This window comes from Stegostoma tigrinum, chromosome 29 (assembly GCF_030684315.1).
Source record: "Stegostoma tigrinum isolate sSteTig4 chromosome 29, sSteTig4.hap1, whole genome shotgun sequence".
In the NCBI taxonomy this organism is placed as follows: Eukaryota; Metazoa; Chordata; class Chondrichthyes; order Orectolobiformes; family Stegostomatidae; genus Stegostoma; species Stegostoma tigrinum.
This window is the reverse complement of record NC_081382.1, coordinates 41,564,269-41,590,679: the sequence shown is the minus strand read 5'-3', so window position 1 is coordinate 41,590,679 and position 26,411 is coordinate 41,564,269. Positions and strand designations below refer to the sequence as shown.

The 26,411-nt window shown below is 45.5% G+C and overlaps 1 protein-coding gene across 3 annotated transcripts in view; it reads right to left on the bottom strand.

Annotated features, from left to right (window-relative positions):
- LOC125465414 (tyrosine-protein kinase ABL1-like) overlaps positions 1-26,411 on the bottom strand; it is a 243,013-nt gene that overhangs the window by 99,498 nt on the left and 117,104 nt on the right. For all 3 annotated transcript variants that reach the window (XM_048558891.2, XM_059638345.1, XM_059638346.1), the window contains exons 2-3: positions 25,862-26,026; positions 24,191-24,486 (exon numbers count right to left, since the gene is read on the bottom strand). In XM_048558891.2, the coding sequence (XP_048414848.1) occupies positions 24,191-24,486; positions 25,862-26,026 (461 nt within the window). The remainder of the gene's footprint in view (positions 1-24,190; positions 24,487-25,861; positions 26,027-26,411) is intronic.

The window sequence follows — 26,411 nt, the reverse complement described above, 5'->3', positions numbered from 1 at the left end:
TGAACTGTTAACGTTATTCCTCTTTCCACAAATGCTGCCTGATCCGCTGACTATTTCCAGAATTCCTTATTTTAGTTTTGCTGGGTTGGGTTGTGCTTATACAGAAGGTGATCTCACACTAATAGTTTAAGGTGACTTCAGCCTGACTCCCAGGAATATTGTCGTGTGGGGAAGCAGAGATTGTGCGTACATGAATTGATTGTCAAGCCTTTCAGCAGGATGCTAGTGTTGACTCAGTTCCTTTTCTCTCACTCACTGACAACATTGCTCAGCTTCGCCTGTGTCAACTCATTTGCTGCTGAAATGCTATTACCTCTTGACTTGCTTATTCCAATGCATTCTCAGCTGCTCTCCCAAATTTAAGCTTCAGTAAGCATGACATAACTTGAAACTCCACTGCTTAAGTCATAAGTCCTGTTCCCCTTTTCACTGTGCTCACTGATCCAAAGTAGATCCCAACCAAGCAACATCTTAAATCAAGATTTCTCATGCCCATTTTCAAATCTTTAATGGCCTCACACTCACTATCTCTGCAATATCCTCCAGTCCCACAACACTTCAAGATCTCCATGTTCTTCTAATTCTGGCCTCTGGGGCATTCCCAATTTTAACTGATCCTCCATTCATGCCACTACTTGTTGCTCAGAATGTAAACTCAGGAATTCCCTCACTTTACTTCTCAGCATAGTCCTAAAAAGATAAATAACAATATAATTCTATTTAAATAAAGAGAAATTTTTGCTGATGGGCATAGTACAAGATAGACTGAATGCAGGATTTTCCTACCTGCCACAGTTGCCAGCTTCTCATTCAGGAGGTCATGGGTTCAGTACACGAAATGTGCACTCCTAATAGCGGGGGGAGTGCTACAGCAGCAGAGATAGCATCTGTGCTGCATCCACAGCTATCAAATACACCCAAGGTTTGTCCACAAAGCTCTGACATCTCCACAAGGCAATTAATTTATAATGTTTGAACTTGCAACAACCAAGCACAAGAAGATATTTCAAAAACATTATAATACAAGAGCAATCTACACCAATCATAACACTGGAGGGGAGTGATCAGGAAAGCTTTTGTTAACTGCACAGTTGGTCAATCTTTTCCTGCCATACGATGTGTTGCGAGGTGTTTCACTGCTTTAAAAGGCACTACTAAATAAATTAGTTGTTTTTGATTAGTTTGCATGAAGCCAATTGGGATGATTTGGATGCAAAACACTTCTTTTTTTATTAAAACGTTACAGGCACTGTAACGACTAATTGTTTTTGAAGGCTGAGGTTTCAGCCTGAATAGTATTTCAAAGACAGGTAACAATGCCCCAGTTTCTACTTAAATGAAAATTTCAGGACTCTATTGCAATAGTTTAATGAAGGGTTTTGGCATAACTTGTACAGTCATACAGCAACAATGAATTCAGTTTTATTTCAATGTTAGGATTTCCTGCAGTATTTCCTTTCAGCAATTACAAAAAGATCATTTAGTTTTGGCACGTGCCATTAGTCACATACATCATTTTTGGTTAGACAGAATCTGCAATTTAACTGTACAGATGCTAAAATATCACAAAGTATTGCCCAAAAATGTGTACAATAAGAACTACATTTTATGAGTATTTGATTAACCGTAAAGCACTTTGGCTCACCTGGCAACCAAGAAGGGTAATACAGAAATACTTTTATTCCCCCACAAGGTACACCAAGAAATTCTCAATGAAGCAAGTCACAAGCCACACCATTTCAACTCGAGAGTAATGTCGCTACAAACAAGTCAACACTTTCACCAACAGACTTAAAATTAATATTCCAATTTACTTATGTGGGTGCTATCTATTTTTGTGCAGGACTCTTCCAGTGATATGCTGTCCAACTCTTTACAAAGCTACAAGAAAAAGTCTATCCAAGGATGTGATTCAGCATTCTATCTTGCGAATGGGAACCTCAATTTTATTCACATCTCAGTTCCAACTGCTATCTCTCTTCTGTGATGGTGGTTCCTGAAGTATACTGAATGATAATAAAATATCTTCCCGGCCTCCTGATCAAACCTCATCCCTCAAATGTGTGCAGTTTATTTGTCTAACAGCAACTTTGTGATTTTTGCTAATGGGGTGCAATCTGATGATACGAATACTGAATCTGAAAACGTGGCACTAGCAGTTGGTACAAGGGTGCATGACTTAATTCTTTATTGAAGGATAAAGGTGATATCAAGACATTTAATGCACTATACATAGATCACTTATTGCATGCAGAGATTGAAATGTTGAATTTCCTGTTTACTAGTCCTGTTCACTGGTATATCGAAATAGAGGCAGAGATTCTCCCCATCCGCTACCACACACTCCCAGCAGATTCAACATTCCAAGTACAGTGTTCTGAACCATTCAGATTGACGACCAGGTTTCAATTACAGGTCTCTGTCGAGTTTGCTGATTCTAGTCAGGGAATTAAAAATAAAGATTTTCATTTCCATAGCTCTTTTCACAACCTCAGGACATCTGAAGAACTTACAGCCAATAAGGTACATTTTGGAAGTGTAGACCCAGCTGTACTGTTGGAAAGGTAGCTTTCAATTTGTACACAACGAACTCCCACAAACTGCACCATGATAGTGAGCAGGCCATCTGTTCTAGTGATGTTTACTGAGAGAAATATCGATCCAAGATGATGGGGAGAACCTGCCTGCTTTGACAAATTATGCTTCTAGGTCCTTGGAAACCCATCTACAAGGGCAGATGACGCATGGCATTAAATGCTTCACCCAAAAGTTGGCACCTGAAAGTGCTGTACTCCCTCAGGATTGCATTGGAAGTGTCAACCTGGAGTTTTATTTGTAGTGGGTTTTGATGCACAACTTGCAACTCGAGGAGTGATGGTCTCATCAACTGAGCAATGGCTCACACTGGTATCCCCTGAACTAACAAAAAGGTAATTTCAGCTGAAATATCTTATCCTACTTACCTTTCAGGCATTGCTGAAAAAAGAAGACATTTTTCCAAAACTTTTCGCCTTGTGCTCATCCAGACAATTTGCAGGAATACCAAAGCAAACAGGAAAAGAACATTTAGATTACGAGAGGAGACAGTGTTGATGGGCTGGCAAGTGGACTGACTGATAGAGGTACTTCCGTGGAGGATGCACCAGTACTTGTGTAGTTAAGCAAAAGGAGAAACTAGCTGTTTCACGCTGCTACTATACAGTGCTGCAACGAGTGGTGTTCACCACTAACAGGATGCTGCCGTCAAGCCAAATGAATGCTCACACATCACATTAACATGAATTTCACTGCCTAGGCAAGTAGGCCATACATCCCGAAGACTGGTGAATCACATCAAACAATACATCTTGTCGCTATTCACAAAGTATTGACTTTATCCAACCTATCCATACTGGCAAGACTCACACCATAGTGTTCTAAATGTGATTCTGCAATTGACAGCATTTGTTAAACTATCCCCAAACTGTGCAAAGAATTCCATTTCTAACCAATTTAAGTTTGTCAGTCAGGTTTGCTACAAGGAATACTTGTAGGTACTGAAAGCTACATATATTAAAATACAAGACAATATATTCTCAGAAAGAATATGTATATACAATGGGGTCTGTTTCAATGCAATAAAACAGGTGACAACCATTCTATGGAACCTTTCACAGCAGAATGCCTTTCCCAAACACAATCAAACTGTCCAGTTTAAAATTTACACAAAATTTGGCTGTAAACAATCAGTCAGTCAATCGCTATAACAGGGAAGAGAGGCGTGGGAAGAGAAGGAGGAACTTGAAAACATCAATGCTGATGTAACGGAGCAGAAATTTTTTTTACCCAGAGAGTAATGAGCATGTGGACTTCTCTGCCACAGAAAGCAGTTGAGGCCAAAACACAATGTTTTCAAGAAGGAGTTAGATATCTTCTTTAGCACCAATGGGATCAAAGTGTTTGCGGAGAAAGCAGGAACACGGTACAGACTTGGGATGATGAAACACACAATCATTCTGAAAACCAAAACAGACTCAAAGGGCCAAATGGCCTACTACTGCTATTTTCTGCATTTCAATAATACTGGCAAATACTTCACACACCACTTGCCTAGAGTTTGGCAAGGGGCGAATCCATGTTGACATTTTATCCGAGTTTGCGTGGTCAGTTACCCATGAATCAAGCATCATTCAGATAACAGAAAATAACATGCATATTTTGAACAAGCTTTGGGAGAAGGAACAGCTAGAGAATAGATAATGCAGTTCAGGTTCTTTCGGTTATTACCATTTACCAACTCGCTCCACTCTTTATTGCAGATTCCCTTCTGGCTGAACAAGTTCCACCACTTCAGAGACTCACACAGACTTTGGTCTTTGCTGTAACTGAACTCTTCACAGTCTCTGCAATTACATTTTATTTCTGTGCATGTACAGAGATATTTGAAGAGAAATTCCAAACGAAAGGCTGAGGTGTACCTCAGGGCGATGGAGCTGAATGGATACAAAGCTCTGAATTTTGACAACAGAAGTTAATCCCACCACATTCAACAGTTAGGCTCCATTTGGAATATTGCGTTCAATGCCGGTCGCCGCACTACCAGGAGGATGTGGTGGCTTTGGAGACAGCACAGAAAAGATTTACCAGGATACTGCTTGATATGGAGGGCATTAACTATGAGGAGAGGTTGGAGAAACTTTTGTTGTTCTCACTGGAATGATGGAGGTTGCAGAGCGACCTAATAGAGGTCTACAAGATTATGGACAGACTGGACAGTCAGAAGCTTTTCCCTCCAAGGTGAAGAGTCAGTTACTAACGGCCATAGGTTTAAGGTGCGAAGGACAAGGTTTAAAGGTGATATACGAGGCAAGTTTTTTTTTTAAACAGAGGGTGGTGGGTGTCTGGAACTCGCTGCCAGGGGAGGTAATGAAATCAGATACAATTGTGACTTTTAAAGGGCGTTGTGGCAAATACATGAGTAGCATGGGAATAGACGGATGTGATTCCTGGAAGGGCAGGGGGCTTTAATTGTGATAGGCAGCATGTCAGTGCAGGCTTGAAGGGCCAAAGAGCCTGTTCCTGTACTGCAATTTTCCTTGTTCTATCCAGGATTCTGAGGTCCAGGCTCTTTATCCCACTTGCCAATTGCAACATGCATATATCGAAGAATAGCCAGTGATAGAATAGGTTGAGTTTTCTTCCAGTAGCTAACAGTGTACTAAAGAGGCCAGGATCAAATTATTGAAATCATAACTCAATGTTCACTGGGTTCTGAATTAAGGTCACTGGATCCAAAACGTGAACTCTGCTTTCTCTTCACAGATATTGCCAGACCTGTTGAGTTTGTCCAGCAATTTCTGTTAAAATGTTCACCATGGGTGGCTTCCCAACAAAACATTTCAATATTAAAAACATTAATAAAATGAAAATCATTATGGGGCAAGTGTGATCAAATTCAAACACTGCTTCCGACCAGCTCTTTTCTCCTTAAAAACACTCATTTCACTGATCTCATCTTAGCTCCGACAGTTTAGCTTGATGGATGTGTCATTCATATGACCATCTTAAGATCGGGGGCCTGACAGATCATGACTGCTTGTGGCTGTCTTTGGTCTGGAGACAGACCTTAATATTCCCCTCACAGCATCAAAGCAGTAGTGATGTGTCTTCCAGACACAAAGGCAAAGCATAGTCTTACTCAGAATGTAATCATTCCCATTATCTTTCCTTCAGCTGTTCATGGCGTATAGGCATCTCTGGCAAGGCAGGTATCATGAGCCTTACCTACTGTCCTTGGAAAGGTGATGTACCACCAATCTCTGTTGCTGCAGTCTCTGACGAAGGTACCTCTGCAGTGCTGCTAGGAAGGGAGCTCCAGAGCTCTGACCCAGCAATGACGGAATGGCAGGAAAGCTCTATTCCAAGTAACAATTTCCCTTAAACTACAGGCAGTAAGAGGAATAACCAACTCAAATTTGTAAACAGTGTCCTTTCACAATGTTTCAATGAAGCAAATGGTTGATTCTAGATCACGATACTTCTGAGAAACTTTATTAAAAAGCTGTGGCTGGAAGAGTGAACTGAACTGAACTGAACACAAAACAAACTTCGAAACTGAATTTCCATTCCAAAATATCACATGTTGAGATGGAGAGGGTAAAGGGTAAATTTCAACAAAGCAACAATTGAATCTGATTTGTCTGAGATTTGTTGGCACTTTATTGTCCTTCTCACCTTCATTTCTACATATCTTATTTTGTTAAATAATGAAAAGTGGAATGATGCCATGGATTCTGCTAGAAACTCGACCATTTATTCTAAAGCTCTGGATACAAATGACCAGATACGTCAGAATTAAGATCAAATTTCTTTAAAACTATGCAATAATGACAATTTTACTTCCTGGATCTGACCATAACAAAGCTTACTTGCAAGAAAGAGTTTTCCAAGCATGAATCAGATTTTCTTCCTGTCTAGGCACTTTGCCTATTTAGAATACTCCTAAATTAAACAGTTTATATCCAATACCAACTGTCATTAAAATAAAGTGATGGTCAGGTTCAGCTTGCAAGCATTTGATTGGCCTGGTTATATTGTCTGGTACTGTAATTGAGCTTCAAGGGCAAAAAAAAATTAGTTTGCTCTTGTCACCATTCGGCAAAGTGAACCTAATTTGCTTGGGTTATGTTGGTCTGACTTGTACTGTATCTCAAGCAGGTCACGGCTTAAAACCTCACACTAATAAATCTTCCCAATGTCCTAGCATTTTGGTCTTCTGGGATACTTCAGCTGTAAACCTTGGAGATTACTGGGCACAAAACTTAAATCTATGTTCCAGTTAAACTGTGCATTCCACATTGCTAATGAAATAGATATTGTGTGAATTAAGATTTATGCGACGAGGCAGCTCCATCTCAATCAGATGGAAGAAATTCAAAGCAAGTCAAACCAACAACACTGTGAACTGAGCTGTGTGTTTCATTAGCTGGAGAGTTTGGACAATATTTGTGTCTGCGAGCGGAGCAGGCCTTAAACCAAGGGAAGATACATTTTGTTGTCTTGTTTAAAGAAGATACATGACAGTTTCTTTTTGTGCAGGAGTTTTTGCTTGCCCATTTTGCACAGCCTTCATTAACAGCAGCTGCAGTTGTAAAATAAATCGTTGCAGGTGAGCTGCTTAGAGATGTGAAAACAATTCATAAAAGCAGTTTTCTCTGCTTTCCATCAGCTCTCTAGGAGGTTGTTGTGTTTAATTAGACATCTCCTAATATTTATCTCATGTCTTCTAATGGGGCAGTGCTGATTGGATGGCAGGTAAATCAAATTCAAGTCTCTGAGTGCCTTAACAACATTATAAATCCAGGACAGTTATTACAATTAGTGCTATACTGCACTGCTAAACTTTGAATTCTGGAAGGTCAGACAGTTATGGGAAATAAAATTGCACAGCCACAAATGCTCACAGAATAGATAGTTTTTCTCCCCTCATAATCTTTTTAGATCGTAGGAACACAAGAGTTAGAGGTGGGAGAAAACTAGCTCTGAGCCTGCTCCATCATTCAAACTCAATCTTGGGCATCAAACCCACTTCCTTGCATGCTCCCCATATCCTTCAAATTCCCAAAAATCTGTTTATCACAGCCTCATATATTCAACAATGGTGCATAAACAACCCTCAAAAGTTAAAAAATTCCAAATATTTGAGTAAGAAATTTCTCTTTGTCTCAGTCCTTAAACGATCATTCTTTTTTATGACTGGGACCCAGCGGCTCAGATTCCCTAGTTGGGGGAAAATAACCTCTCAATATCCAATATGTCCAGTCCCTTACATTTTAAAAATAGAAGGTGAAATTTCAGTCTTCTAAATATCAAAAACAAAAGCTCAATTTAGATTTACATCTCATTATTGGACAAATTTCTCATTCCAGGAGCAAATTTAGTGCACATTTGTTGTAGGGTCTCAAATGCATATAAATCCTTTCTTAAATAACGGTACTGAGTGTTAAGTAGAGGTATTGCCTCAGTATATTTTTATTCATTCACGGATGTTTCCAGTTGGGTTAAAATTTGTTGCCCATCTCAGCTGCCCTTGAGGTGGTGACGATGGCAGTCTGCTTGAATGGCCGCAGTCTGTGAGGTGCAAATAATCCTTGGCAGTGTTGTTAGAGAGTGATTTCCAGGATACTTACCCAGTGACACTGAACGAATGGTGATATATTTCCAAGTCAGGACAGAAAGTGGCTTGGAGGGGAACTTGCAGGTGGTAATGTTCCCATGTATTTGCTGCCCTTGTCTAGATGGCAGTGATCATGGGTTTGGAAGGTGCTCTCTGAGGACCTCTGGTGAATTTCTGCACTGAATCCTACCATTCACACTGCTTCTAATAAGCGATGACAGTGGAAAGAATGCATGTTTGGGGATATGGTACCAATCAAACAGGCTGTTTTGTGCTGGATAATGTTAAGCTTCTCAGGTGCTGTTGAAGCTGCACTCATCCAGACAAATGGGAAGTATTACATCACACTCCTGACTAGTGCCTTGTAGATGGTGACAGGTGATGGGCTACTTGTTGCAGTTTTCCTAAAGTCTAACCAGCTCTTGTCGGTACAGTATTTATATGGCAAGTCCAATTGAGTTTTTGAGCAATGGTAACCCCCAGGATGTAGTAGGGGAATTCAAAGATGGTAATGCCACTGGACGTCAAGTGGCTATTGTTAGATTCTTTTGTGTTTGAGGTGTCTGTTGCATAGCACTTGTTTGGCACAAACTTTACCAATCATTGCCAGCCCAAATCTGGAGATTGTCTAGGTCTTGCTGCATGCATTCCTACACTACCTGAGGAGTTGGGAACTCTTTTAACATTGTGCTGTCATCAGTGACCATCCCTACTTCTGGTCTTATGATGCAGGAAGTATCGTTGATGAAGAAGCTGAAGATAATTGGGCGTAGGTCAGTGCCCTAAGGAACTCCTGCAAAGATGTCCTGGAACAGATCTGAAAGGCCTCCAATAATATTATCTTCCTTTGTGCCAGTTATGACCCCAACCAGAGTGTTTTCCTTCCGATTCCCATTGACTTTATTTTCTACTAGGGTTCATTGGTGCCACATTTGGTCAATGCAACCTTGGTGTTAAGAGCAATCATTCCAACCACACCTTTGAAATTCAGCTCTTTTGTCCATGTTTAAATCAAGGCTTTAACGCGGTCATGAGCCCAAGTGTCACTAGTATAACGTATGCATCAGTGACCAGATTTTTGCTAAACAAATGTTATTTGATAATATCCTCCATCAATTATCAACGATTGAGAACAGTCAAACGTAACTGGCTGGGTTGCATGTCCTGCTATTTATGTACAGGACATACCTGAGCAATTTTCCACATTGTTGGGTAGATGCCAGTGTTCTAACTGTACTGGAACAGTTTGGCCAGAGGAAGCAGCAAGTTTTGGAGCACATGAACTATTGCTGGAAAGTAAATCATAAACCACAGTCATCATAGTATCCAGTGTCTGCAACTCTTTTTTGATATCACAGTGATGCAAATTAGCTACAGCCTGGCACTGGCAATGTTGGGATCGTCTGGAGGTCAAGATGGATCAACCACTTAGAACTTCTGGCTGAAGACTGTTGGGCACTCATTATTTGCATGTCCCATTACATGGGGATATTTGCAGAGCCTCCTCATCCTCCTCAAGTGAGTTGTTTCGTTGTTCACCACCACTTACAATCCGATGTGGCTTAGATCTGGCTGTTGGTTCTGACTACAACTTGCTGCTTATACAGTTTTGGCATGAATGTGGCCTGTTTTTGTATCTTGATCAGATTGACACCTTATTTTTAAGGTATGACCGAATCTGCCTCTGGCTAGCCCTCCTGTATTCTTCAATGAACCAGGCTTGATGATAACGGTAGATTAGGGGGCATGGTGGGCCCTGAAGCTGCAAATTGTGTTCAGGCACAATTCTGCTGATGACCCACAGCACCTTATGGATGCCCAGTGTTGAGTTGCTAGATCGGCTTAAATTGCACACAGTGCTGGTCTCAGCAAAGTACTGTAACAACTGTAAGCAAACCTTCTGTATTTCTGTACTCCAATCTGCTTGCAATAAAGGCTAACATACAATCTGCCTCCCTAGTTGTTTATGGGACCAGCATACTAACTTTGTCTTCTTAGTGTGAGCACATCCATTCTATCTGAAGACCAATACTTACAAGTTTTATGCTTTTTAAATATTTTAAATTTCTAATCATACAACTAATATGATTAACTTCACATTCCCCACATGACACATTGTCACATATTATCACATCTTGTTACCTGCTTGCCTAACCTGCATATTTTTCCTTGCAGCCCGTGTCTTCCTCACAACTTAAATTTCTGCCAAGCTCTACACAGCCAACAAACATTGAAACATTACTCTCCAGCACGTTGTCTAAGCATTTAAAATAGAGATTATAAATAACTGAGAACCCAGCACTGATCCTTTCTGACCTCCTTCAGTCACAACCCACCAACTTGTAAATACACCATTTATTCCTTTGTATCCATTAAGCAAATTTCAATCTATGCTGATACATCACACCTGATTCCACAAGCCTTGAACAAGTCCAAGTATACTACATCGACTGGTTCCCCTTCATTTACCCTATAAAATGTCAAAAAAAATTCTCTCTTTATAATCTCAGAGAATTGTTCGAACCATACCATCTAAGACTCTCTCACAATAGATATGTACACTTTCCTGATGATTGATAGTAAGCTAATTGGCCTGTAGTTCTCAAAACAGTAGGAACTGCAGATGCTGGAGAATCCGAGATAACAAGGTGTAGAGCTGGATGAAAACAGTAGGCCAAGCAGCAGCACAGCAGCAGGAAAGCTGACGTTTCGGGTCTAGACCCTTCATCAGAAATGAGGGAGGGGAAGGAGGTTGTGAAGTAAATAGGGAGAGAGGGGGAGGTGGATCGAAGATGGTTAGAAGAAAATAGCTGGGAGCAGTTGCAGTGGGAGACAGATCCCCTGAGGTTTGTCTGGAGGGAGGAGGTTAACTTCTTCAGGGTACCGCAACTCCTCTCCACCTATCTTCTCGTCTATCCATCTATCTTCGATTTACCTCCCCCTCTCTCCCTATTTATTTCAGAACCCCCTTCCCTTCCCCCATATCTGATGAAGGGTCTAGGCCCGAATTGTCAGCTTTCCTGCTCGGCCTGTAGTTCTGTTTTCTTTCTTGCATAGCATTGCTACATTTGGTAACTTCTGATCTGCTTGGACTGTACCAGAATCTAGAGTAGTATCGAAAATCACAGCCAGCATCTACTATCCCTGTAGTTATCTGTTTTAGAATGCCAGGACGTAGTCCATCAGGACCTGGGGAATTTTGGTCCTGAGATTTTCCCTGCTGATAATATTATGTCAACACTCCAGACAGTCCCTAAGTTACCTTCCCTGTCTGCTATGTAACTGGTATGAATGTGAAGACAGACAATATTTGCTCGATCTGCCATTTTTTAGACCCATGATAATTTCTCCTAAAGAAATAAGTGTTTGCTTTAGTTGCTACCTTCTGATTTACATTAATTTTAAAACTCCTGTAATCTGTTTTTATATTCCTGGCCAGTTTACACTCATTCTGTTTCGTTTTTCCACTTTTTAGTCAACTTGGTGGTATTTGGTTGATTTTTAAAAAAACTCCTAATCTCTACACCAATAAGCCTTTTCTCTTAATCCAACACTATTCTTAATCTCCCTAGCAAATCAGATCCTTCACAGTTTTTGCTTTTTGAAGGAATGTATTCTTATTGAGCATTTTGAGGTATTTCTTTAAATGTTTCCCACTGCTTATTTATCTTGTGGCTTTTAGTTAATTTACCCAATCAACCTTTGCCAACTCTCTCCCTACATCTATGCAAATGAATTTTTAAGAATATTCTGCTAATGACTGGAGTTTGCTGGTTTCAAGTATAATGTGGAATTCAATTATATAATGATCACTATTTCTCAGTGCAACTTCTACTGTGACATGAATTATTAATCTAGCCTCAACACCAGAGGTAGTCGTAGAGGTATGCAGCAGGGAAAGAGGTATTTCAGCCTAACTCATCCTTGCCAACCAGGTTTCTAAACTGAATTAGTCCCATTTGTCTCTGTTTGGTCCATATCTCTTTAAATCTTTTCTATCCATGTGCTTATCCGAATGTCTTTAAAATGTTGTACCTACCTCTACCACTTCTTCTGGCAGCTCTTCCATATTTGCCCCACCATCTGTGTCCCTGCCCCTCAGGTCCCGTTTAAATCTTTCCCCTCTCATCTTAAACATATGCCCACTAGTTTTGGACACGCCTACCCTGGGGAAAAGACCTTGGCTATTCACCTTATCCATGCCCCTCATGATTTTATTAACCTATGTGTGGTCACCCCTCTGTCTCCTATGCTCCAGGGAAAAAATGTCAACCTATCCAGCTTCTCCATATAATTCAAACCTTCCTGTCTTGGTAACGTCCTTGTAAATTTTGTTTGAACTCTTTCCAGTTTAATAACACCCTTCCTATAGAAGGGCGACTAGAATTGTACACAGTAACCCAAACGTGGCCTTACCAATGTCTTGTATGGCCATTACATTACGTCCCAAATCCCATACTCAATAGTCTGACCAGTAAAGACAAACATGCCAAATGACTTCACTACCCTGTATATCCGTGACACCACTTTCAAGCAACCATGTGCCCGTACCCCAAGGTCACTCTGTCTGATACCATTCCACAAGGCCCAACCATTAACCATGCAAGTCATGTCCTTGTTTGTCTTACCAGGATGAAACACCTCATATTCACACTTTTGCATGTGGTTGCCTTTTTGGTAATGAAAACAGAAATTGTGATGGAGTCACTGGACTCAAAACATTGATTCTGCTTTCTCCCACAGGTTCTGCCAGATATTTCTGTTTGTGTTTCAGATCTCCAGCATCCACAGTTCTGTGTTTAATTTTTGTAAAATTATTCACTGCGTTGTTAAGTTACACACTAAACACTGTTAACAAAGAAACTGAGAATTTTAACCAGAGCAACTTATCGTAGTCAACATTTAGGTGGGTGGATACTTGAATTTTGACTCTAATGAGACGCTCCCTGCAGGGTCTCGGTAGGGTGTCAGCAATATTCAGGATGTTAAACATCCCAAAAATTCTGAGGCGTTTAAAAAAAATTGGAACAACTCTTTGTAAAGAACGTGCCTTAGATTACATAACAGAACCCAGAAAAAAAACAGATGTTCCTCCAGGGCTTGTTAGTTCGGCATACAACCAGCAAAAGTCAATGATTTGGGATTGTGCTTTTCAACATTCACTACGATATCACAGCAATTAATCGCAAAGCTGGCAGCAAACTAACAGCACTTGAGTCTGGCTGTTTTAAAGTGTTCTTATGGCAATTAATTTCCTTTAATCTGCTTTTATTTGAATTAGTAACACGAGTACAGCAAGCTTTTTATTAACTGACACCTATGGGACCAGGAGAATACCAGTTTATCAAATACTCCAGTTGACCAAGAGGTCCACATAATCAAATGTAAAAACACACTAAGAAATCTAATGCAGGAGGTATATATATCACTGTTATACTTTATTTAATAACTTAAATAAAACATAAATGGTAGACAGTCTTCACTCACACCCTTCACTAACTACTCAGACAGGAGATCGTGGTAACACTGTAAACTTCCAGTTTTTCAGGGATCCAATTTTTGCCAGTCTATTGAGAGTGCCAGTTCATTAGGAGCCAATTAAAATAAAGTTTGCTGCATATTAAATGCGGAAATAGCAATTCATCCCCTCAAGATTGTTACAGGTCGGTTTGTACCTCTAGACCATTCACACACTGTTTCTCTGAATCCTGTTTAAGTAAAAGTAATTTATAATCAGTCCTGAAAGTTCCCAATACAGACAAACTAATGAAAAAAGAGCTTCAAATTATTAGCTTAATGGAAGCTATTATGTATCAATTCAAATATAACTTGGAGCCTAAGGTTTTCCTTTTGTTTGGCATAAAAGTTTATATATTTCTGAGTACTGTGCTGCAAGACTATGCCAAGGCAAGTAATGGTAACAAAAAAAAACTACATGCAGAATCTTGCATACATTCCTAATGCAAAGCTAAATTGAGAAGTTTTATTTAATAACATTTATAAAGGTGATGAAAGAAATGTGTTTGTTTTTGAAACATATTCATGTAAAATACATCTTTTGATGTTGAATGTTTTCAATCTAGCAAACCCACAGACACCAATCAAGGATGTGGTTAAAATAAAGAAAGAAACAATATCGTTAATAAACTCGCAGAATCGGCATGCAATTAGCAAATCAATTCGGATTTTACTAAATGTAAGGAGATGCACTTTGGTCAGAAGAATAAAGACATCTTATGTTGCTTGGAAAATGAATCTAAATAAATACAAGAACAATGGGGTCTAGGGTACAGATAGACAAATCATTGAAAATAGAAACATAGGTTAATACTGTCATACAAAAGAAAACCTGAACTAGTACACAGAACATAGAACAGTACAGCACATAGCTGCAAATTAGGACACTGAACAATAAATCCAATAGGAATTCAGATATTTCCCTATCCAAACGTGGTTAGGCTTCAGAACATACTACCATAGTGGGTCATTAAGACAAATACTTGCCATGTACAGACAGTGAATCTAGATAAAGATCAGAAAGAAAGAAATAGAGGGTTATGCTGATTGGAAGAATTGGAGCAGTTCACACAAAGCATTAAACTCAGCATGGATCCAAAGGGTTGACTGGTTTGTTTCTATGCTGTTCTGGTCTTTGATTTGATTTGATTTATTATTGTCACAGGTTCCAAGATACAGCAAAGAGTGTGTGTTGTGAGTGTGTTGTTTTGCATGCTGTACAGGCAGTTTGTACCATAATAAAGTGCATGAGGGTAGCAGAATACAGTGTAACAGCCAGAGAGAAGGTGGGGGGGGGTGCGGAGAGAAGAGGGGGGGGTGAGAGAGAAGGGGGGGGGGGTGAGAGAGACGGGGGGGGGGTGAGAGAGACGGGGGGGGGTGAGGAGAGACGGGGGGGGGTGAGGAGAGACGGGGGGGGTGAGAGAGACGGGGGGGGGGTGAGAGAGACGGGGGGGGTGAGAGAGACGGGGGGGGGTGAGAGAGACGGGGGGGGGGTGAGAGAGACGGGGGGGGGGTGAGAGAGACGGGGGGGGGGTGAGAGAGACGGGGGGGGGGTGAGAGAGACGGGGGGGGGGTGAGAGAGACGGGGGGGGTGAGAGAGACGGGGGGGGGTGAGAGAGACGGGGGGGGGTGAGAGAGACGGGGGGGGGGGGTGAGAGAGACGGGGGGGGGTGAGAGAGACGGGGGGGGGTGAGAGAGACGGGGGGGGGTGAGAGAGACGGGGGGGGGGTGAGAGAGACGGGGGGGGGGTGAGAGAGACGGGGGGGGTGAGAGAGACGGGGGGGGTGAGAGAGACGGGGGGGGGTGAGAGAGACGGGGGGGGTGAGAGAGACGGGGGGGGGTGAGAGAGACGGGGGGGGGTGAGAGAGACGGGGGGGGGTGAGAGAGACGGGGGGGGGTGAGAGAGACGGGGGGGTGAGAGAGACGGGGGGGGGTGAGAGAGACGGGGGGGGTGAGAGAGACGGGGGGGGTGAGAGAGACGGGGGGGGGGTGAGAGAGACGGGGGGGGGTGAGAGAGACGGGGGGGTGAGAGAGACGGGGGGGGGTGAGAGAGACGGGGGGGGGTGAGAGAGACGGGGGGGGGGGGGTGAGAGAGACGGGGGGGGGGGTGAGAGAGACGGGGGGGGTGAGAGAGACGGGGGGGGGGGTGAGAGAGACGGGGGGGGGGTGAGAGAGACGGGGGGGTGAGAGAGACGGGGGGGTGAGAGAAGAGGGGGGTGAGAGAAGAGGGGGGTGAGAGAAGAGGGGGGTGAGAGAAGAGGGGGGTGAGAGAAGAGGGGGGTGAGAGAAGAGGGGGGTGAGAGAAGAGGGGGGTGAGAGAAGAGGGGGGTGAGAGAAGAGGGGGGTGAGAGAAGAGGGGGGTGAGAGAAGAGGGGGGTGAGAGAAGAGGGGGGAGAGAGAAGAGGGGGGTGAGAGAAGAGGGGGGTGAGAGAAGAGGGGGGTGAGAGAAGAGGGGGGTGAGAGAAGAGGGGGGTGAGAGAAGAGGGGGGTGAGAGAAGAGGGGGGTGAGAGAAGAGGGGGGTGAGAGAAGAGGGGGGTGAGAGAAGAGGGGGGTGAGAGAAGAGGGGGGTGAGAGAAGAGGGGGGTGAGAGAAGAGGGGGGTGAGAGAAGAGGGGGGTGAGAGAAGAGGGGGGTGAGAGAAGAGGGGGGTGAGAGAAGAGGGGGGTGAGAGAAGAGGGGGGTGAGAGAAGAGGGGGGTGAGAGAAGAGGGGGGTGAGAGAAGAGGGGGGTGAGAGAAGAGGGGGGTGAGAGAAGAGGGGGGTGAGAGAAGGCGGGGGAAGAGAAGGCGGGGGAAGAGAAGGCGGGGGAAGAGAAGGCGGGGGAAGAGAAGGCGGGGGAAGAGAGGGGGGGTGGAAGAGAGGGGGGGTGGAAGAGAAGGGGGGGTGGAAGAGAAGGGGGGGTGGAAGAGAAGGGGGGGTGGAAGAGAAGGGGGGGTGGAAGAGAAGGGGGGGTGGAAGAGAAGGGGGGGTGGAAGAGAAGGGGGGGGAGAGAAGGGGGGGAGAGAAGGGGGGGAGAGAAGGGGGGGAGAGAAGGGGGGGAGAGAAGGGGGAAGAGGAGAGGGGGGAAGAGGAGAGGGGGGAAGAGGAGAGGGGGGAAGAGAAGACGGGGGGGGAAGAGAAGAGGGGGGGGGAAGAGAAGGGGGGGGAAGAGAAGAGGGGGGGGGGAGAGAAGGGGGGGGGAAGAGAAGGGGGGGGAAGAGAAGGGGGGGGAAGAGAAGGGGGGGGAAGAGAAGGGGGGGGAAGAGAAGGGGGGGAAGAGAAGGGGGGGGGAAAGAGAAGGGGGGGGAAAGAGAAGGGGGGGGAAAGAGAAGGGGGGGGAAAGAGAAGGAGGGGAGAGAAGGGGGGGGAAGAGAAGGGGGGGGAAGAGAAGGGGGGGGAAGAGAAGGGGGGGTGGAAGAGAAGGGGGGGTGGAAGAGAAGGGGGGGGAGAGAAGGGGGGGGAGAGAAGGGGGGGAGAGAAGGGGGGGGGAGAGAAGGGGGAAGAGGAGAGGGGGGAAGAGAAGACGGGGGGGGAAGAGAAGGGGGGGGGAAGAGAAGGGGGGGGGAAGAGAAGGGGGGGGGAAGAGAAGGGGGGGGGAAGAGAAGGGGGGGGGAAGAGAAGGGGGGGGGAAGAGAAGGGGGGGGAAGAGAAGGGGGGGGAAGAGAAGGGGGGGGGAAGAGAAGGGGGGGGAAGAGAAGGCGGGGGAAGAGAAGGCGGGGGAAGAGAAGGCGGGGGAAGAGAGGGGGGGTGGAAGAGAGGGGGGGTGGAAGAGAGGGGGGGTGGAAGAGAGGGGGGGTGGAAGAGAGGGGGGGTGGAAGAGAGGGGGGTGGAAGAGAGGGGGGGTGGAAGAGAGGGGGGGTGGAAGAGAGGGGGGTGGAAGAGAGGGGGGGTGGAAGAGAGGGGGGGGTGGAAGAGAGGGGGGGTGGAAGAGAAGGGGGGGAGAGAAGGGGGGGGAGAGAAGGGGGGGGAGAGAGGGGGGGAGAGAAGGGGGGGAGAGAAGGGGGGGGGGAGAGAAGGGGGAAGAGGAGAGGGGGGAAGAGGAGAGGGGGGAAGAGAAGACCGGGGGGGGAAGAGGAGAGGGGGGGAAGAGAAGGGGGGGGGAAGAGAAGGGGGGGGGAAGAGAAGAGGGGGGGGGGAAGAGAAGAGGGGGGGGGAGAGAAGGGGGGGGAAGAGAAGGGGGGGGAAAAGAGAAGGGGGGGGAAAAGAGAAGGGGGGGGGAAAGAGAAGGAGGGGGAAGAGAAGGGGGGGAGAGAAGGGGGGGAAGAGAAGGGGGGGGAAGAGAAGGGGGGGTGGAAGAGAAGGGGGGGTGGAAGAGAAGGGGGGGGAGAGAAGGGGGGGGAGAGAAGGGGGGGAGAGAAGGGGGAAGAGGAGAGGGGGGAGAGAGAGGGGGGGGAAGAGAAGGGGGGGGGAAGAGAAGGGGGGGGAAGAGAAGGGGGGGGGGAAGAGAAGGGGGGGGGAAGAGAAGGGGGGGGGAAGAGAAGAGGGGGGGAAGAGAAGGGGGGGGAAGAGAAGGGGGGGGGAAAGAGAAGGGGGGGGAAGAGAAGGGGGGGGGGAAGAGAAGGGGGGGGAAAGAGAAGGAGGGGGAAGAGAAGGGGGGGGAAGAGAAGGGGGGGGAAGAGAAGGGGGGGTGGAAGAGAAGGGGGGGTGGAAGAGAAGGGGGGGAGAAGAGAAGGGGGGGGAGAAGAGAAGGGGGGGGGGAGAGAAGGGGGGGGAGAGAGGGGGGGAAGGGGGGGAGAGAAGGGGGAGGGAGAGGGGGAGAGAGAGGGGGGAAGAGAAGAGGGGGGAAGAGAAGAGGGGGGAGAGAAGAGGGGGGAAGAGAAGAGGGGGGGGAGAGAAGAGGGGGGGGAAGAGAAGGGGGGGGGGAAGAGAAGAGGGGGGGAAGAGTAATGGGGGGGAAGAGAAATGGGGGGGAAGAGAGAGGGGGGGAAGAGAAGAGGGGGGGAAGAGAAGAGGGGGGGGAAGAGAAGGGGGGGGAAGAGAAGAGGGGGGGATGAGAAGAGGGGGGGAAGAGAAGAGGGGGGGGAAGAGAAGAGGGGGGGGAAGTGAGAGGGGGGGGGTTGAGAAGAGGGGGGGGAAGAGAAGAGGGGGGGGAAGAGAGGGGGGGGAAGAGAAGTGGGGGGGGAAGAGAAGAGGGGGGGGAAGAGGGGGGGGGAAGAGAGTGGGGGGGGAAGAGAATGGGGGGATGAGAAGTGGGGGGGGAGGTTGGGGGGGGAGAGATGAGGGGGGGGGAAGAGATGTGGGGGGTGAGAGATGGGGGGGGAAGAGAAATGGGGGGGGGTTGAGAAATGGGGGGGGGAAGAGAATGGGGGGGGGAGAGAATGGGGGGGGGGAGAGAATGGGGGGGGGAAGAGAATGGGGGGGGAAGAGAAGGGGGGGGGAAGAGAAGGGGGGGGAAGTGAAGGGGGGGGGGAAGAGAAGGGGGGATGAGAAGGGGGGGGAAGAGAAGGGGGGGGAAGAGAAGGGGGGGGAAGAGATGGGGGGGGAAGAGAAGGGGGGGGAGAGAAGGGGGGGGGAAGAGATGGGGGGGGGAGAGAAGGGGGGGGGAGAGAAGGGGGGGGAGAGAAGGGGGGGGGAAGAGAAGAGGGGGGGAGAGAAGGGGGGGGATGAGAGGGGGGTTGAGGAGGGGGGTGGGGGGGTTGTGAGAGGGGGGTGAGGGGTGGATGAGAGGGGGGGTGAGGGGGGTGTGAGAGGGGGGGGGGTGAGGGGGGTGGTGAGGGGGGGTGGGGGGGGTGAGGGGGGGGTGAGGGGGGGTGGGGGGGGGTGGGGGGGTTGAGGGGGGGTGTGGGGGGTGGGGGGGGTGGGGGGTGGGGTGAGAGGGGGGGGTGGGGGTGAGAGGGGGGGTGGGGGTGAGAGGGGGTGAGGGGTGAGGGGGGGGGTGAGAGGGGGGGGTGAGAGGGTGGGGGTGGGGGGGGGTGAGAGGGTGGGGTGGGGGGGTGAGAGGGGGATCATAATTAAAAAGGTCCATTCAAAAGTCTGACAACAGCAGGTAAGAAGTTGTTCATGAATCTGTTCATGCAGGCAATCAAACTTTTATATCTTCTGCCTGCTGGAGGAGGGTGGAACAAAGTATAACCAGGGTGGGAGGGGTGTCTTTGAATACACTGGCTGCTTTCCCAAGGCAGTGGAAAGTACAGACGGAGTCAATGGAAGGAAGGCTGGTTTGTGAGATGGACTGGGCTGTGTTCACGACTCTGTAGTTTCCTGTGGTTTTGGCAACAGGAGTTGTTATACCACACTATGATACATCCAGATAGGATGCTTTCAACAGGGCGTGTACATTGGTAAGTGTCTTTACGGATATGTCAAATTTCCTCAGCCTCCTGAGGATGCAGAGGTGTTGTTGTCCCTTCTTGACTGTCACATCCACGTGGGTGGACCAGAACAGATTGCTAGTGATCATCACTCCCAGGAACTTGACGCTCTGGCCCATCTCTGCCTCAGCAACATTGAAACTGACAGGGGCATGCCTTCCACTCCAATTCCTTAAGTCAACGACCAGCTCCTTTATTTTAGTGACACGGATGGAGAGATTGTCGTCTTTACATCATGCTAAGCATTCAATCTCTTTCCTGTACTCTGTCTTGTCATCGAGATCTGACCTACAATGGTAGCATTGTCAGCAAACTTGTAAATTGAGTGGGGGCAGTCCTGTTTATAAGCACAGTAGGGAACTGAGTATGAAGCCTTGCGGGGCACCAGCATTGAAGAATATTGTGGAGGTGTAGTCACTCATTCTTACTGACTGCAGTCTATGGCTTGGGAAGTCAAGGATCCAGTTTTCTTACTGACTGCAGTCTATGGCTTGGGAAGTCAAGGATCCAGTTACAGAGAGGGGAGCTGAGACCTAGGTTTGTAGAGTAACTGTTTGTAGATTAGCAGATTTGGAGTTATGGTGTTGAAGGCAAAGCTGTAGTCAATTAGTAGGAGCCTGACATAGGTATTTTTGTCATCCAGATATTGCAGGAATTAGTGTAGGGCCAGGGAGATGGCATCTGCCATGGACCTGTTGCACAAGTAGGCAAAGTGCAAAGGATCAAGACAATGTGGTAGGCTGGAGCTGATGTGAGCCATGACTAATCTCTCAAAACACCTAATAATTGTGGAGGTCAGAGCCACCGGGCAGTAGTCAGTGAGGCACACTACATGATTTTTCTTTGACACCAGGATGATGGTGGTCTTCTTGAAGCAGGTAGGAACTTGAGATCAAAGCAGAGAGGGGTTAAAAATGTCTGCAAATACACCTGCCAGCTGGTCCACACAGGATTGGAGCGCACGGGCAGGGACTCCATCCGGGCAAGTCGCTTTCTGTGGGTTCACTCTCAAGAAAGCTGATCTGACATCTGTGGCAGTGACTGAGGGTACAGTATAACTAAAGCTGTTGAGACAGGTGACATTGTTCTACTGCCCTGTTCAAAATGAGTGTAGAATGCATCACATTCTTCGTGTAAGGATGCATTCCTGTCTATGATTCTGTTCGACTTAGCTTTGTGGCACATTATATGGTGTAAAGTTTGCCACAAATGACAGGTGTTTGTATGGCTAGTGTGGGTCTCAAGCTTAGTTTGGTATTGCCTCTCGGCATCTCTGAAGGCCTTGTAAAGGTTGTACCTTGATGTCCTGCAATTAGGTTAGAATGCCTCAGATCTGAGCTTCAGCAGGGAGTGGATATCTCGTTTCATCCATGGTTTCTTGCCGGGGCATATCCAAATCAACTTCTTTGGAACACTATCTTCTATACACTTACTAATGAAGTCTGTAATTGAAGTGGCACACTCATTTTGGTTGGCCACTAACTTGTGTGTGAACCATTCCACCAACTCTAAGCAGTCCCGCAGAAGCCCTTCTGCTGCCTCAGAACAACAATGCACTCCCTCCTGTACTTGTCCTCACACCTCAATTTCTGATTACAAACCAGGAGGAGGAGCACAGTGTTGTGATCTGATTTTCCAAAATGCGGAAGGGGGATGGAACAGTAGGCATCTTTGATGGTTGTACAGCTATGGGTCAAGGATTATTGGACCTCTGGTAGAAAAGCAGACATATTGATGGTATTTTGGGAGCACATTCTTGAAGTTGGTCCAGCTGAAGTTACTGGCTATGATGAACAAGGCCTTGGGGTTGCTTGCTGTTTTGTGTTCTTCATCAAGTGCACTCTTCACTTCCACATGGGGAGGGATGAAGATCTTTCAGGACAGCAGAGGTGAATTGTGTGACATGTAGTAGGGGCTGCACTCTATTGTAGGAGATTCTAGATTCAGGGAGCAGTAGCTCACCAGGGTCACCATGACCGAGCACCAAATAACATGCTGGTTTCAGGAAGCAGACCCCACTGCCCTCTGTCTTGCCCAAGGACACTTAGCATTCCATTCACTGAACTGAAAAAACCTCATGTTCTAAGGCACAGCCAGGTCTCTGTGAAGCAGAGCACACAGCAGTCTCTTTTGCCGCCATCTTACAGGCAGGTCAAACCAGAAAATAACTGGAATGTAACTCATTAGTTTATATGTAATGGACTCAGTGCAAAAATGCACAAAAAATACAGAATGGCAAACAATTGAAAAGGGTGGATCATTCATTTTTTTAAACTACTGCAATCCCGATTCTTTTGATACACTGCCATGAATGCTTGCAGGACTCCCTCAGACTATTCCAAAAATTTTATTCATTCTGTTTGGGAAAATGCAGCTTCTGACCAAACTCTGGGAAATGCACTTCCACACAAATAATATTCTGAAAGACAACTATGAAGTCATACGTAGCAAGCACTGCAGGGACACTGCTACAAATATTACTTTCCCTCAGCAAAAACAGGTCATTCATCTTATTGTTATTTGTGGAATTTAGATGTGCGTAAAGTGGGTTTTTATGGTGACATACTCACCTAGGCATTGTAAACTGTAATAGTAGTCAAGATGTTTTTGAGGGACATGATGTGGAGATGCCAGTGTTGAACTGGGGCGGGCCAAGTCAGAATCACATGACACCAGGTTATAGTCCAACAGGTTTATGTGAAATCACAAAAACTTGTGATTTCAAATGAACTAATTCGACTATAACCTGGTGCCATGTGACTTCTGACCTCGAGGGACATGCTAAATCACCATATAGGTAGTAGAATGATTTTGTTTTCTTGTCATGGATGCTGCCGGACCTGCTCAGCTTTTCCAGCAAATTCTATTTTTGTTTCTAAGTTACAGCATCTACAGTTCTTTCGGTTTTTATTGGGGGTTTAGAAGGATATGGGCCAAATGCTAGGAAATGGGACTAGATTAATTTGGGATGTCTGGTCAGCATGGACGAGTCAGAACAAGGGGTCAATTTCCATGCTGTACATTTCTGACTCTATGATACTGAATGTTTGACAACAGCACAGTTATTCATGCAATGTGTTAATACAGTGAAGATATCAACAAGTGTATTAAGCAATGAGTTTACCCAATTTGGGTCATTAATCCCATTAGAACAGGACAGAATGCAAAATTGTGGTATTTTAAAAATATAGCTTCTTGAAATTTATGCAGGCACCCTCAGACTGGGTTATACTTTGAACATCATTGATGGATGGAGATTTCTGGATGCCAAATATATACAGCACACTAGAGTAAAAGCTTTTATGATTATTCTATTTCCTTCATACAGTTTCTTGTTCAGTACATTCGGAGTACACAGGGCAGACCTGGTCTCCAGATCAGTAAGGAAAGAGCAGCACTGGAGATATTGCTGAAAAGCTTGTCAAGAATAAGACTAGTAGTGAAAGATTATAACTATCAGGAATAAAATGGGTAGCCTGATGACCTTTTCTTTATAAACAGGAAGGCTGAGCAGTGACTTGACAGAAGTCTTTAAGATTAAGAAAAGTTTGGATTACTTGTGGTGGAAACCAGAAAAAGTGATAATAAATATAAGCTAAATCACTAATACAAAAGAGATTTATTTTTAAATTTACTAATGGGTTGTGATCACTAGCAAAGCCAGACCTTATTGCACATCTGTAATTTTCTTTGCGAGTGTGATTGTGAACCATCGTCACAAACTACCTCAGTCTAAGTCTATGTGGTGGAGGGACACCCACAGTACAATTAGATGAGGTTCATTCAAGAGAGCTTTGAGAAGGTGGAACTCACTATGAGTGAAGAGGAGCAGCAGAAAGTCAATGTTTCATGTCTCAACCCTTTATCAAGACCCGGAATGGCAATTTTCCTGTTCCTCCAATGCTGTCTGACCTGCTGTGATTCTTCAGCTCCACATATACCGACTCTGACTTCCAGCATCTGCAGTCCTCACTAACTATGAGTGAGGAGGTGGTAGTTTGCTTGAAGGATAAATTTAAGAATGAACCAGTCGAGCCAAATATCCTGGTCCTGTTCCTGTCGTCTGATGTCAATTATCCAATGGTCACATTACATGAAGCAACAGAAAGCCTTGCTCAATGAAAATATTTGATAGTTTACAGGGATGTATTATAATCTGTTAACTCAGATACAATGTAACATTTCTCAACATTGTTATTGCAAGTCAATAGCCTGGAGTGGAGACGTACCTTCCCATCAGATGCAGTGTTTATCCTGTAGTGGTACACCCTTCCTTCATAACGAAGTGATATGGATCTTTGACCAGGGCTACTTTCACTCTCTCGCACTAGAAAACTTCCATTGATGCCACTGCTGAGGAGATACTCTGCAGCATTGCGTGAGACTGGCCCATGGTACCAGGAGTGTTTCTCTAGGCTGTTAACAGGTGTAATATAGTTGCTGGGAACCCAGCCCTGGCCATTTTTAGTCTGAGCCTCACACCATTCTCCGTTGTGGTTGTAGCCCAAAACACGAAGCTTTTCACCTGCCAGAAAGAGAATGTGTTACCAAAGGTCTCAATGCACAAACTGTTGCATTACACCTCCAAAAAAAAAATGAACTGCATAAAAATGAAGTCTTTTTAAGTTTACACGGTCATTGCCCACTTTGTTTTCAGATTTGGTTTCTTGTATCTTTGCTTTTCATACATAATTCTAGGCACTCCTAATTGCCCTTACCAAAATATCCAATTATCTCCTTCAATCACATTAGGGCAAGACACCGTCACTGACCGACCTCGCTGTGGCTGGGAAGACCTACCTGATGGATGGGGAAATCTCTGATTCCCATTCGGTTGTCCCCCCACATTTCCCTGATATGACAAGACAAGATAAAACAGAAATATCTTCTGTATACATCAGTCCAGACTAGGGCTGGATTTCTACCGCACGCTGTGTAGAATTATTTCCAAAAAGCAACAACGAACAAGTTTGAACTTTAGGATTTCAGTTTGCCTGGTGCATTTGATACTTTTTCATGCATTTGCACTAACTTACACCAAAACTCTGCCTTTAAAGAGACAAGAAAACTTCAATTTTTTAAAAAATCAAACCAAACTATCAACCCTCCTCTGCCTGTCTGTAAGTGTCAACATCATCTAAGGAGGTCAAGAACTAAACATCTGGGAGGGCTACAAAAGGAAGTGGTTATATTAGGAGAGAGAACTAGCAAATGCTGAATTAGTGAATTGTCTTTTTTGTATGCAAAAATAAGAACTACAGCATATGGACTGCAGGGGTTGAAGAAGGCAGCTTAACCACTGCCTTTTCAAGGGCAACTAAGGACAGGCGATAAATGCAAGAGAGCCAGCAGTACCCACGCCCCACAAATGAATAAACGTAAAACATCACCACCACTATTGGCAGATGTAGAAATCAGCAGGGGAAAAAAAATTTGCAATGTTGGAATACTGGCCAATTCTCAAATGTAAAGCAATTCATTTGTAATTATCATCATCACAAAAATAATTTCGGAGTCATGTTTTAAAAGAATTGCAAACAGTTCACAAGATGGTACCAGTCTAGATCTAATTCTTGATGCCAAATCAATACTGCTACATTGGTATCAAAATGAGGCGCAATCAAATTTCATTTAACACCTTCATAAGTCGCACGTATTTCCCCACGGCCACAAAATCAGCTTATAAAAGCAGGTTATCTTTCAGCAGAGATTAGAAATGCAAGTTTAAGTGTTCCTTTGGGTTCATCATCCTCTTGTGTCATTCCTTGCCAGCTATCTCTCCCGCCTCACCCTCACTGTCACCACACATCCACTCTCAAATATATTCCAACAGTTGCATTTAGTTCAACGATCATAAATAGATTTGGCAATTTCTTTGATGGCATGCCCTTCACTCTTACCTTTAGTAATGCTGAGTGTATTGTCCCCGCTGGCAACAAAGTCATACAGTGCAACAAAGAGATTGGGGTCATTTTCACTAGGGCAAGCAAGCAAGTTCTCTTTGGAATTCCACCGGGCAGCCTCGTTCAGACCCTGTGACTCAAAATCTGGACGGTGTAGGGCTTCTAGAAAGAAAACCGAGATAAAGTTTTAACACTATGCATGTCATTTCATAAAGCACGTAGTTAAATCCTGCTTCACCAGTCAGATGCTGGCTAGTCACTTTAAGTACAACCCCTTGTAATAGAAGGGTCTAGGCCTGAAACGTCAGCTTTCCTGCTCCTCTGATGCTGCTTGGCCTGCTGTGTTCATCCAGCTCTACACCTTGTTATCTCAGATCCTCCAACATCTGCAGTTCCTACTATCTCTAGAAGACTATACTGACCTTTTCCCCCCAAAACCAAAAACTCGCTGACACCTTTGTGCTACCCCGCAATTAGAAATAGCCTGGTAAAAACTTGATTTTAAAAATATCATTCCTGTTTTCGAATCCCTCCATGACCTCGCACT